General features: G+C 32.8%; 2 protein-coding genes across 3 annotated transcripts; one reads left to right on the forward strand and one right to left on the reverse strand.

Moving 5' to 3' along the window:
* The first annotated feature begins 241 nt into the window (after window positions 1–241).
* LOC115712074 (phytanoyl-CoA dioxygenase) lies at window positions 242–3,102 on the forward strand. Of its 2 annotated transcripts, XM_030640300.2 has the most exons (9): window positions 242–497; window positions 621–745; window positions 833–893; window positions 1,254–1,322; window positions 1,471–1,589; window positions 1,705–1,852; window positions 1,937–2,081; window positions 2,233–2,319; window positions 2,782–3,102. In XM_030640300.2, the coding sequence occupies exons 1-9, from the start codon at window positions 443–445 to the stop codon at window positions 2,822–2,824; spliced, it is 852 nt and encodes a 283-aa protein (XP_030496160.2). In that variant the 5' UTR covers window positions 242–442; the 3' UTR covers window positions 2,825–3,102. The 2 variants fall into 2 exon arrangements, with proteins under 2 accessions (XP_030496160.2, XP_030496168.2); XM_030640308.2 differs by lacking the exon at window positions 2,233–2,319 and having other exon boundaries at window positions 321–497.
* Window positions 3,103–5,380: 2,278 nt separating this feature from the next.
* Window positions 5,381–8,104, reverse strand: LOC133030217 (WUSCHEL-related homeobox 1). Its single transcript, XM_061102649.1, has 4 exons — window positions 7,618–8,104; window positions 7,169–7,537; window positions 6,559–6,647; window positions 5,381–6,150 (listed from the first exon to the last, which is right to left on the reverse strand). Exons 1-4 carry the CDS (start codon window positions 7,766–7,768, stop codon window positions 5,626–5,628), a joined length of 1,134 nt encoding a protein of 377 aa, XP_060958632.1. The 5' UTR covers window positions 7,769–8,104; the 3' UTR covers window positions 5,381–5,625.
* Between the last annotated feature and the right edge of the window lie 3,739 nt (window positions 8,105–11,843).

The following is an 11,843-nucleotide window of genomic DNA, read 5'->3' on the forward strand; positions in this document are numbered from 1 at the left end:
ATGGTCCGACCATCGGACCTGGGGTGTGGGATTCTTGGGACCGGCCGAGATAGAGAGAGAAAGAGAGATGCTGTGAGAGTTTGGGGGTATTTTTGGGGTTTTGAAAAAAAAGGTATAGTTTTTTTAGGGTTTAAATTATTGGTTTAGGAATCAAATTTTTTGATTTTCTAAGTATAGAAAATCAAATTTCCCTATAACATTTAGGTTTAGAAAACAAGTATTGGGGTTTATTATGTATAGAATTTCAAATTTTCTTTTATTTAATATTTTAAATGTAAAATATTTGGTTAACACTACCATTACTATTTATTGTTAGTTGCAAGTAATACTAGGTAAGCATACCCTGCTATTCTGTACGTACACGGTTACTGGTTACGAAGCTAGTCAAATTCTAGGGTGAAGGTTTCGATCAATTGCATTTGCAATTGCAAGTATTAACGTTATGGGTATCGTCGGCAATCTCACTCCGGCCCAGCTCCACTCCTTCCATTCCGATGGTAACCGTTATTTCCCAATCAACTCCCCATTCTTTTCTATTTTTCACCCTAAAACTCTTCTTCTTCTTCTTCTTCTCTTTCTCTCTTGGAATTAATTGTTTTATTTCATAATTGAATTGAAAGGTTATATTGTAATGGAATCGTTTGCGAGCACTGACGAAGTGGAGAGCTTGAGGAAGAGAATGGTAGAGTTGCTAAACCAGTTTGACTACTCAACCACCGCCTCTATTTTCTCTACTAAAAACCAGGTTTACTTAACGTTCTCACTCCAAATTAACTATTTATTAGGTGAGGGAAAATAATCATCTGTAATCCTCTTTTGGTTTCCTTTACAGCAAAAGTTGACAGATGACTATTTCTTTGAAAGCGCCGAGAATATTTCGTTTTTCTTTGAAGGTGAGGTTTTGCTTGTTTTACTTGCTACTTTTTCATTGACTTTCAAAGATGAAACTAGAAATGAAGAAACGAGATTGGTGATAGTTTTGTTAAAATATACTTTACAGAAAGAAAAAGAAATCAAATATGGATTTAGTGGGGGATCTTTTGGAAATTGACCATTTTTTAATTTTTGATTAGCTGATTCTGTAATTTCTGTTTATTAGTTAAAATTATAACATTTCAACATAATTATGATATTGGTAGAATAGTTATCAATATGGATTGCCAATTAAAAATTCAGGATCATTTACTATCATTCTCTAGTAGTATAATTATGTCTGATCGTATTGAAGTTGCCCACTTGTTATTTTTTGGCAGAAAAAGCTTTTGGGGAAGATGGAAACTTAAAGCAACCAAAGGAACTGTCCATTAATAAAGTTGGCCATGGTAAGGTTGACAACCCCTTTTTGGGTTATATATTGTTATTCTTGTTATTGTGTTGTTTGCCTGTAAATTTTAGGTCTAGGTAGTTGTTTCTGTCTTCTGCTTTGTCTTATGGAAACTAATCTTGAGAAGTTTGGATATGTTTACGCAGCATTACATGAGATTGATCCAGTTTTTAAAAGCTTCTCGAACTCTGAGAAAGTTTGCAGTTTGTTCTGTTCTTTGGGTTATAAGAAGCCAATTATTATTCAGTCTATGTACATATTTAAGGTATTCTATTTTCTTTCCGTAGGTGGTTTGATATGTTATTGACATTTTTGATAAATTGAACACAACAAATTTCTTCACATGAAGTTTGATTTTGAGATTTTTTGTGGATTTATAGCAACCAGGTATTGGGGGTGAGGTAGTGCCTCATCAAGACAACTCGTTTATCTATACTGAGCCACAAACTTGCACAGGGCTGTGGTTGGCCCTAGAGGATGCAACAACAACGAATGGTTGCCTCTGGGCAATCCCCGGATCTCATAAAAGTATTTAATACTCTTCCCAGTTTCCTTTAATTTATTTTTATGTACAGTATATAACTTTTACATTGTGTTTTTTTCACTATGCAGATGGCCTTGTCAGACGGTTCATCAGAGGTGAAAATGGGGTAACCTTTGATCGACCTTCCCCCGATTATGATCTCAAAGATTTTGTGCCTATAGAAGTAAAAGCTGGTTCTTTGGTTGTTATTCATGGTGATCTTATTCATCAGAGGTCAGTTGGGGTTTTCTCCTCTATCATTAGATAAAAATTTTATTGAATTTTATCTGTGGAGGTCAGTTGGGGTTTTCTCCTCTATCATTAGATAAAAATTGGTCTCAATAATATCTTTTTTTTTTTTTTTGGTTTTTCATGCACCCAACAGTTTAGAGAACCAGTCTTCTAAATCAAGGCATGCCTATGGCTTGCATATTGTAGATACGGAGGGTTGCACTTGGGCTCAAGATAATTGGTAATTACACATTACAAGTTCCCAAATATTTACTATAAAGAAACCAGCTGAGTTGTTTTCTAGGTACCAAGAAAATGATTGGTTTTACTGTGCACCAATCGTAAACATATTATTACCATCTTTAAGAAAAATGTTACTTGTAAGCTTGCGTAGTAGCAGATCCATTTTCTGCTTTTTATTTTGAGTGAGTTATCTAAGAAATGTATATTTATATTGTTAAGCATCTTGTCGGCGTCTGTGAAATCCTTTAACATTTATGCCTCTTTCTTTAAGATGTTGGGGATTGAGTTGATACTTGACATCCGGCTATTCTAGTTCTCATTATCAGTAATTTGTTATTGTGTGTATCTGAAGCCTTCGTCTTTTATGTTTCTACATGTTACATTAGCTTTACCTTTTTTGAAGCTTTACTTTTTGTTTGAATTGAGTACACACTTGTTTTATCTTGACTTTCTTTTATAGGATCAAGCGGAAGGTAGAGCCAACTCCTCTTTATACATCATAATCTAATACGGGAACTCATCTCCAATCTGTTAAAAAAAGCTGATATCTGAATCTCAAGCTGAAGGGTTTGCTCCAGTGGGGACTCTAGCCTGTTATGTTGACTGCTCATCTAGTCTTTCTTTCTTTTGGACAGTAATAATCAATTTGCATGAAGAATGTTTTGGGCAGAAAAAAATTAATAAAATTGCCCATCTCTGTAAAGTGGTTTTCTGTATAAACTTTTACACTTTACAGTACATACTCGTTTGCTATATAAGCATAAACAGAAACCCATTCATATCTCGTGTGTTTTTTTTTTTTTTTAAACATTTCATATCTCGTGTTTGTTAAGATGAACTATAAGTTGGAGTAAGACTAGGACACTAGTTTGGTGTGCCTGGATTTTTACTCCTTAAAGTTTAGATTATTTTTACCAAGATTGTTTCTGTATTCAATATTAAAGCTGTACATTCGGACACGAATGAATAAGGGCTTGAGCCCTACACGGCACGAATAAATATGTGTATAATATGGCATGAATAAATATGAGTTTAGGTACGGCACGAATAATATAGATTTAAGCACGATACGACACGAAAAATATGAAATTGCGACACAAAAATACAAATTTCTTAGCACGGAATCACGACATGTAAGCTCAACATAAAACACAAATTCAAATCTATAAAATAATAATTTATTTAGTAATTCATCTACTTTTTCATATACTTATTTAAATGTATTTTATTTAGTAATTTTATTTTTTCATATAAAAATATGATACGAATATAAGTTTTTAAATTGAAATTATGTTGAATATTTTTTTTTTTGTTGAAAGAGATTAATGTTGAACATTATGTACAATTTTATGTGAAAATTTAGTAATGGACCACAATTACGGTGATATTAATTTGATTATTAAACATGTAATTGTAGCTTTTTATTTTTGTGATTTTGAAATTAATTTTAACTAAAACATTAATTTATTTGTACTTTTTTGAATAAAAATCATAAAATATATTAATTAATAAATTCGTTCAAAATAATAGAACGCACTTCAAAGGAATAGTCCTCCAACTGAAGCACACCACCTGTAAAGAAACAAGAGTCTCTTGCCAAGTAATGAGCCAACTTATTTGCAGATCGTTTTACAAAACACAAATCAACAAAAGATAAAGCCAAAAATAAATTTCGAACATCTTGAACAATAAGACCAAACTGTGAAGGCATAAAAATACCGCTCTGAATCGCTTGGACACACACCAAGCTATCTGTTTCCAACATGACTCTATCCCACGAATGAGTTGCAATCCAACTCAAGGCCTCTTTAATGTCTATTATCTCAGCAATTTCGGGTTGAACACATCCAATCTTCTCCTTCTTGAATGCTTCTACCATAGCACCATAATGATTTCGATATACACAACCCATGCCAAAAGACAAGACTCGAACTAAAAAAATTAAAAGGAAAGACTAAAGAACCATGTCAAAAGATAAGACTAATGAGAAAAACTAAAAGAAAAAGACTAAAGAACCATGTCAAAAGACAAGACTAATGGGAAAAACTAAATTAGTTTTAACCCCATAAAAACACTAATTGAAATTAACCTAATAATAGTAAATTAATAAATGAAACAAAAAACATTAATTGGAAGTAACCTAATTGGAATTAATACGCGATATTTCCTTCTCTCCTCTAAGTGATATTTTCTCTCTCTTCACGACTCCTTAAATTTTTGGGGTATATTTTCTCCACCATTGACCTTCGGTAAACATAAATAACTAGATATTTAGGTTAGTCGCAAGTGAGATTATTTACTTGTACTTTAAAATATAATTTGAAAAGTAAAAAAAATTAATAATTTTCCATAGGCCCGTTTAGCCCCATTTGGTAAATATGGGTCGGCCATTTTATAAAAATCGAGTTGGCCCGTTTAGGCCCGATACGACTCCGGCCCAATACTAATAATCTATGTGTATGGCCCGAGTTGGGCTTACTTTGAATATATGGGCCAGGCCTGACCTAATTTATAAAATGGATTGGGCCGGTTCACATAAAAAAGTAGGCTTTTATAAAAACAGGTCGGGCCAAGACTGCCTGCCCAAATGTACAGTTTTATTCAATATATACACTATTTTAGAACAAAGTCAAGAATGTCAATGTATAAAGGGATATTTAAGGCATAATTATTCAAAATTTGAGTTTGTAACCATCCTAAACTTAATAATTTTTTTTAGCGACATTAATATTCAATGTACTTAAAATTGCAATTTTTGTCTAATTTTATCTTTTGTCAGTATCTTAAATATATAAATAAACTTAGTTTTTTTAAATTTGTTGAAAGAAGATTCGGAATTGATACTGTTTTCTTTAGACCAAATAATTTAGAATTTAGAATTTAGAATTTAGAATTTAGATTTGACATGTGTCCTATTTAATACACTAACAGAATTTGTAATGTTATATTGACATTTAGTACTTATTTTGCTGAAAATTTATTTGATCTATATCACTTATAAATTCAAAAGTTAAGCTATTTATGCAGCAAATATTCGTCATAAATTTCAAACAAAGAAATCAGTCATCAAAGTCATCTATCTCACTTATATTTCATTATCTTATTAAAACGATAACAGAAAGAAAAAGAAGAAATATGGTTCTTATAATTTTATTACATAAATTTAGTTCTAGTTCAGTTCAGTCCATGTATGTGTAGGTGTGGACTGTGGTGTAGTGGGTACATATTTCATCCACGATTTTGAAAAATACACGGAAAGTAAAGCCAATCACAACAAGTCATGTCACCACCAACCTTTTAAGGCCTAACTACTACATGGCCATGATCGAGCAACTTCTTTATTGAATTCATTATTAATGGGTGAAATGAAACCCAAAGAAAGCTTGAAATCTGAGTCTCTTCCTGTGTCTGAAGTAATAATCTTATTAGTGTGGTCAGTGCAAGTAGAACAACCTTTCACATTGTCACTCCTAAGAGGAAAGAGTTCAAGAGTTTGAACACTTTGCTTACTCCCATCATCATCATTTGCTCCTGTGTTGTTGGGCATTAAAGAAAAGTTACTAATCTCATGTGTTCTCTCTAATAAAGGTTTTCTCTGTGATGATGTCACTGTGGGCCTGGCCCAATTGAGGACAAAATTAGCAGGAGGGAAAGAGTAGGACACTTCCATAGGGTTCCACGTGGCATAACTTTCTTCACTAATGATATTATTATTGTTGTTGCTACTGCTCTTTAATATGAGGCCCAACTCTTTCTCTTCAAGTTGAGCCGATGACGTATTATTTGTACACTCGACTTCAATAGCTACTCTAGGAACTGAAGCAAACTCCTGATAAATATTACAAAGTGTGAAATATTTAAAGACAACGTACATATATAAATGGCTTAAAAGTGATTATTATTATTATTATTTCACAGAACAAACCAAAATAAAAATAAAAGTATGTCCCCTACATAAAGCATACTCTATAAAAACAGGTTTTGAACCTACTTTTCCCAACATTTTTAAAGCATATGTCTTTTTCCTTTATCATTATTCTAGATCCTTTTTTTTCTTTTTTTTCTGTTAGTCTCTATATGGATAAAATTGGTCTCTACACTAGAATGATAAAGATAAGATAATTTTCAGAAATTAAATTAAACTAGTCTATTAAACAATATACTTTTCAATTTTCAAATTCATGTTTTTAGAAAAAGCAAAGATAAGATAGATATAAGGCTATATATATATATATACCTCAGAAATTCTGGTGATGTATGGGATGGATTCCTGTTGTTTTGTCTGCTCAACTCCAAGACCAGTCACTCTCGATACTGAAGACAATTCTGTAAAATTTAAGCATACGTAAATCCCAAGTATTATTACAACACAATGTCTCAATAAGAACAGTCGACATTTCTACTTTTTTTTTTTTTTTTCTAAATGACCACGCTATATATTTGACGTACTAAACTGAATAAGATGGTTAATTATATTACAACTCAATAATAATAACAATAATAAATAATTCAAACTACACATTATATATACAAGTTGTGTACGTACAGGTTTCTTAAACCAACTAACTAATAATAATATACCTACACATTAATGTATCCTATAGACTTGCCACTCTATAATATGATTATACTTAAAGATATTCACACACACACACATATATAATTTTTTTGAGCCCTAGCTAAAACAATATTAATTAGTTACATATTGATGTTAATTTGTGAGAGATTGTCCCCCCTCCTGTACTATAAACTTTGTTTAAATGATGTAATTAGTAGATTAATCTAACTAAGTAGAGAGTCATGTACCATATCATACACTGATACAATTGTACTAAGTGAATATGTACCTTGAGGAGGAGGAGGAAGGAGTAAGTGTTTATTATTATTATGGGAACGAGCAGCGGCTTGCTCCAACAATTTGCGTCGTTTTCTTTTGTCCCTGGCCTTGTGATTTTGAAACCAATAGAAGACATTTTTGCCTTCGATTTTGCCAAAGCGGCGGAGCATAATAGTGATCTCTTGGATCTGTTGGGCCGTTGGGGTTCTCTTTCCGTGCTGGTACAATTCTTCTAGCACAAGCAACTGCTCCGGCGTCGGTGTCCATCGTGAACTTTGCATTGGTACCCCTACTACCACTTCACTACTACTTCTACTATTCTGATGATGATGATGATGATGATGAAGAGGACCAAGCATCTTGTACTTATTACTATAATCTGATTATGTCATATCATCATCAAATATTAATTATATTTTAAAACAAATAATATAAAAAATGATGATTAATATTACGTACCTGGATAGTGATTATTAATTAGTGGAGTACTAGAAGTAGTGTGGAAAGTAGATGATGATGATGATGAGTTCATGAGTTGATGATGATTATTCATATCATTGAAAACAGTTGTATGCAGTTTAGTAATCTCATTACCATCCCTGCAACCCATCTGATATGATATATATCAGAGATTTAATTATAAATATTGTGTTTCAGTAGTACTGGGCGCAGAAGCTAGCTAGCTAAGTCGAGACAGAGAAAAAGAATATTTTGGGGGGCCGGAAAGAAGAAGATCAAGGTTGTGGAATACAAGACGGACAGGACAGAGAGGAACAAAGTGATAAGAGAGAGAAAGTTGTTGCGGTTTCTAATTGTGTACCTTCAGGTTTCAAATTTGATGCAAAAGGTGCCATATATATTTATACATGTGTGTGTATATATATACTGTATAGTGTATATATAGGCCTCGAACGTTGACCAGGCACGCGTGGACTACGAGATGAGACTATATGTATAGTTCAGGGTGCAAACTAGTATAAGATTGATCGTGTAAAAAGTTCTATGTATTTATAAGCCAAAGGCCAAGCTACCTATATATCATATTGTTGTTAATACTTAATTGTATTATTGTTCATCCTATTAATATTGTTACTTTTTGACAGTTAGCTACATTTTTTTTTTTTTTAAAAAAAAATGTAATGAAAATAGCATATATAAATATGGAGGGATCAAATTCCAGTCTAGCGAAATGCAAATAAATCTGTCAAGTTTTAAAATATACTATTTTTGTTTACATGCCCATTTATCTAAGGTTGACCATGGAGGCTTAAATATATATTCAAAAGAAAAATATTTCCCTTTAAGAAATGTACATTTTTTATTTTTTTACAAGAAATGAAATTTCTATTAATCAACCGGTTACAAGAGGAGAACACTTCAACAACTCAACTACATCTCCTTACATTTTAAAGAATAATTCTATCAAGACTAGACAATTTATTTTCCTGTACAAACTTTAATCGAACTTTTAGACTATTTTTAATGCAACTATCTATACAACTCAATGTCAAATACTTTTTCACAAATATACACAAATTTTAATTTAACCAAGTGATATATATGGCACCTCCTAACACATCATACAAAATGTCAATAATCAGCCCTTCTCGGGCTCTTTAAACACAAGCATAGCAGTTCCTCAAAGAAGCTAGGCTAAAGTTGACTTCCAAGCCAACTCTTGATATGTTGTAACACTCTCTAAGAGTAAGGACAATAAAAAAAAAGATGGGCATGGGCCTCAATGTCCCACTCACACTCTTGTAACCTGTGCTAATCTGATGTGCTTCTTTACAAGCTTATCTCTTGTAAGGAGGTTATTGTGTAATACTTGCCACATGATAAATTTATGTTTCAGGGCCAAAAGCTTACACCAAGATTCTTGAAAAAATTCATACCGAGATCCATTTATGAGCTTGTCATAGACTTGCCTAATTAAAATATTACCATTACTTCCAGCTTGTATGATATCTTCCAGACAAAATGCTTCTCTATGTCTCAAGAGCTTCCTCCAGTACCAACCAACATCAGACTTTAGCTCATGAGACCAATTGTTTTGAAGTAATTGCCCAAAAGTACTTAGGCAAGGAAGCCTTGTTCCATTTAGGGCCCTCTCTAAACCCCTCCAAGATGTCCTGGCTTACAAACTAGCTCCTAAGAGACCATATGCAACTTGCTTGTATACCCTTTCTCACCTAAAGAAAATTCCTACAAATTCGATCTATCTCAACTTTTTGAGGTTATTAAAAAAATGCTCATCAAATAAGTTCTTATTCCAATGAGGACAAAGTTAATGAGAAGAGCTTTACCTGCAAAAGATAAGTATCTGCGTACCCAAGTGTATAAGTGTCTGCTTGCCCAAGTATGCAATCTCAACTCTTGTTTCTTTAGAATGATCTCATAGTCCTCCTGCTTCCATTTTGTTGGTCTAAGGAGAAGACCAAGATATTTCATGGGAAAAGTACTTATCTTAAAAGATATTAGCTATTGAATTTCTTGTTTTGTAGACTCATTCACACCAAAAAAATAAGATGATTGATTTCTCATTATTCGCCTTCAGACTAGAGCAACCATTTAAATGAGCAAAAGCTTCAATAATGTATTTAACATAATCAATGTTCCCTTTGTAGAACAAAATCAACTTATCTACAAAGCAGAGGCTAATGAGCTGTAAATTTCTACACATAGGATGATATGAAAAAACTTTATCTCTTGCCTCCCACATGAGTGACTGAGATAGATATGCCATAACTAGAACAAAAATTAGAGAAGAGATAGGGTCCCCTTGCCTTGGACCTTTAGCTCCTTTGAAATATATTTGAACTTTCTCATTCAGCACAAGCAAGTAATTGAACTTACGAACACAAATCATTATCCAGTTCATAGTTTGTCTCGAAAACAACAAGTTTTTAGTAATTTTTTCAAGAAGTCCCAATCAATTGTGTCATAAGCCTTGCTTAAATAAATTTTCATCAAACATTAATGAGTGATAGTTTTCCTTTGATAGCCCTTAAACAAATCTTGTAATATTAGAATATTGTGAGCAAGTGATTGAGATGCACCTTGATGATCACTCACCAGCCCCAGAAGTACATCAAACAGTCTCGTGCAAACCATCTTAGAGATGCATTTGTACAAGGTTTTGCTGCAAGCTATCGTTTGGTAATCCACAACCTTGGATGGATTCTCCACCTTCGGAATGCGCATAAGAAGGGTTTCATTTAATTGCCTCAGAGACCATATTGAAAATTTTTAGAATAGAAAAGCCAGTTTCTTGGCCCAATTCCTTCCACGTGCTCTTGAAAAATTTTGATCCATACCCGTTCGAACCTAGAATTTTTATGTAAGGAATAAAGAACATAACTTTTTTAACATCTTGAATAGTAAAGGGTCGAATCAATCTCACTTGCTGTTCCAAAGATAACCGAGGGCCCTTATATATAGTGTCTGAAGCAATGCTTGGTTTTCCCATGAAGCTTTTAAAACGAGAAAGAAAATAATGGACCATCTTTGGATAATCATATACTACCTGACCTTGCTTATCAAGGAAAGAGACATTCCGATTAGACATTTTTTTGTTGATACAAGCATGGAAGTAAGCTAAATTTTTATCTCCAAACTTTAGCCAATCTATTTTACTTTTTTTCTCAAAAGAATTTCAAAAAACCTATTGCAATCAACCATCTTTTCCCAAGCATGGTTTAATTCCTAATGTAACAACAAAAAATGAGGATCATGTTGAAGATTATTGTGAGCTTGATTGTAGTAATCTCGAGCCATCTCATAATAAACTTTGACATCCCTAATATGATCTAAATTGAATTTTCTCTGCACCCCTTGAAGTCTTTTTAATTTAAAATACGGAGTAGCTAGATTACTTCCCTTAGCTTATTTCCTCCGATTGGAGAGAACAACATTCTTAAATTCACTATGTAAGCTCCACATATTGAAAAACTTGAAAGGTAGGTAACCCCAATTCTCCAATTTCAAATGATTAATCAATCCATAATAATGATTAAATTCATCTTCTCACTAAAAATAAGCCTCAATATTTGGATGAAGATCTAACTATTCTTATTTTTAAAAACCCAATCAATCTTCGAGTAAATTCTCACCCATTGTTTTGATTATTAGTCCAGGTATAATGAGTGTCACTTTTCTTCATTTCATCTACCAGACCCAAAGTAAGTCATTTATTTTCCTCCCAAAAGTTTCCAAAGCTAACAGATTTCCCTCCAAAAATATCCCCATAGCTAACTACTGAGTTGAAGTCCTCACAAAGGATCGAAAGTTTAACTGGCATGGATAGACCATCTAGCCTTTGCCAAAGAAACTCTCTCTGTCTGCATATTACTTCCATAGACTATTATTAGGCAAAAAGAATCAATTAACCCTATCATTTTAACTTTACTATGAACAAACTGAGAGTTCTCTTCTAAAATTTCCAAAAACAAATTTATTAAGCCAAAAAATCAAAATTCTGCTTCCTATTATTGAGCTTATGTAGTAATTCTATCATCAAAAAGACGAGCTCAATATTTCTTCTACATTATCTCCTCTTACTTTTGTTTCCAAAATTGCATCAATTCCCACCTTATTTTTATTTATTAACTCCCTAACCTTTTCTTGCTTTTCTTTTTTCCGATTAAAGCCCCTAATGTTCTAGCTTGGAATGTTGACATTCTCCG

Source organism: Cannabis sativa, chromosome 8 (assembly GCF_029168945.1).
Source record: "Cannabis sativa cultivar Pink pepper isolate KNU-18-1 chromosome 8, ASM2916894v1, whole genome shotgun sequence".
In the NCBI taxonomy this organism is placed as follows: domain Eukaryota; kingdom Viridiplantae; phylum Streptophyta; class Magnoliopsida; order Rosales; family Cannabaceae; genus Cannabis; species Cannabis sativa.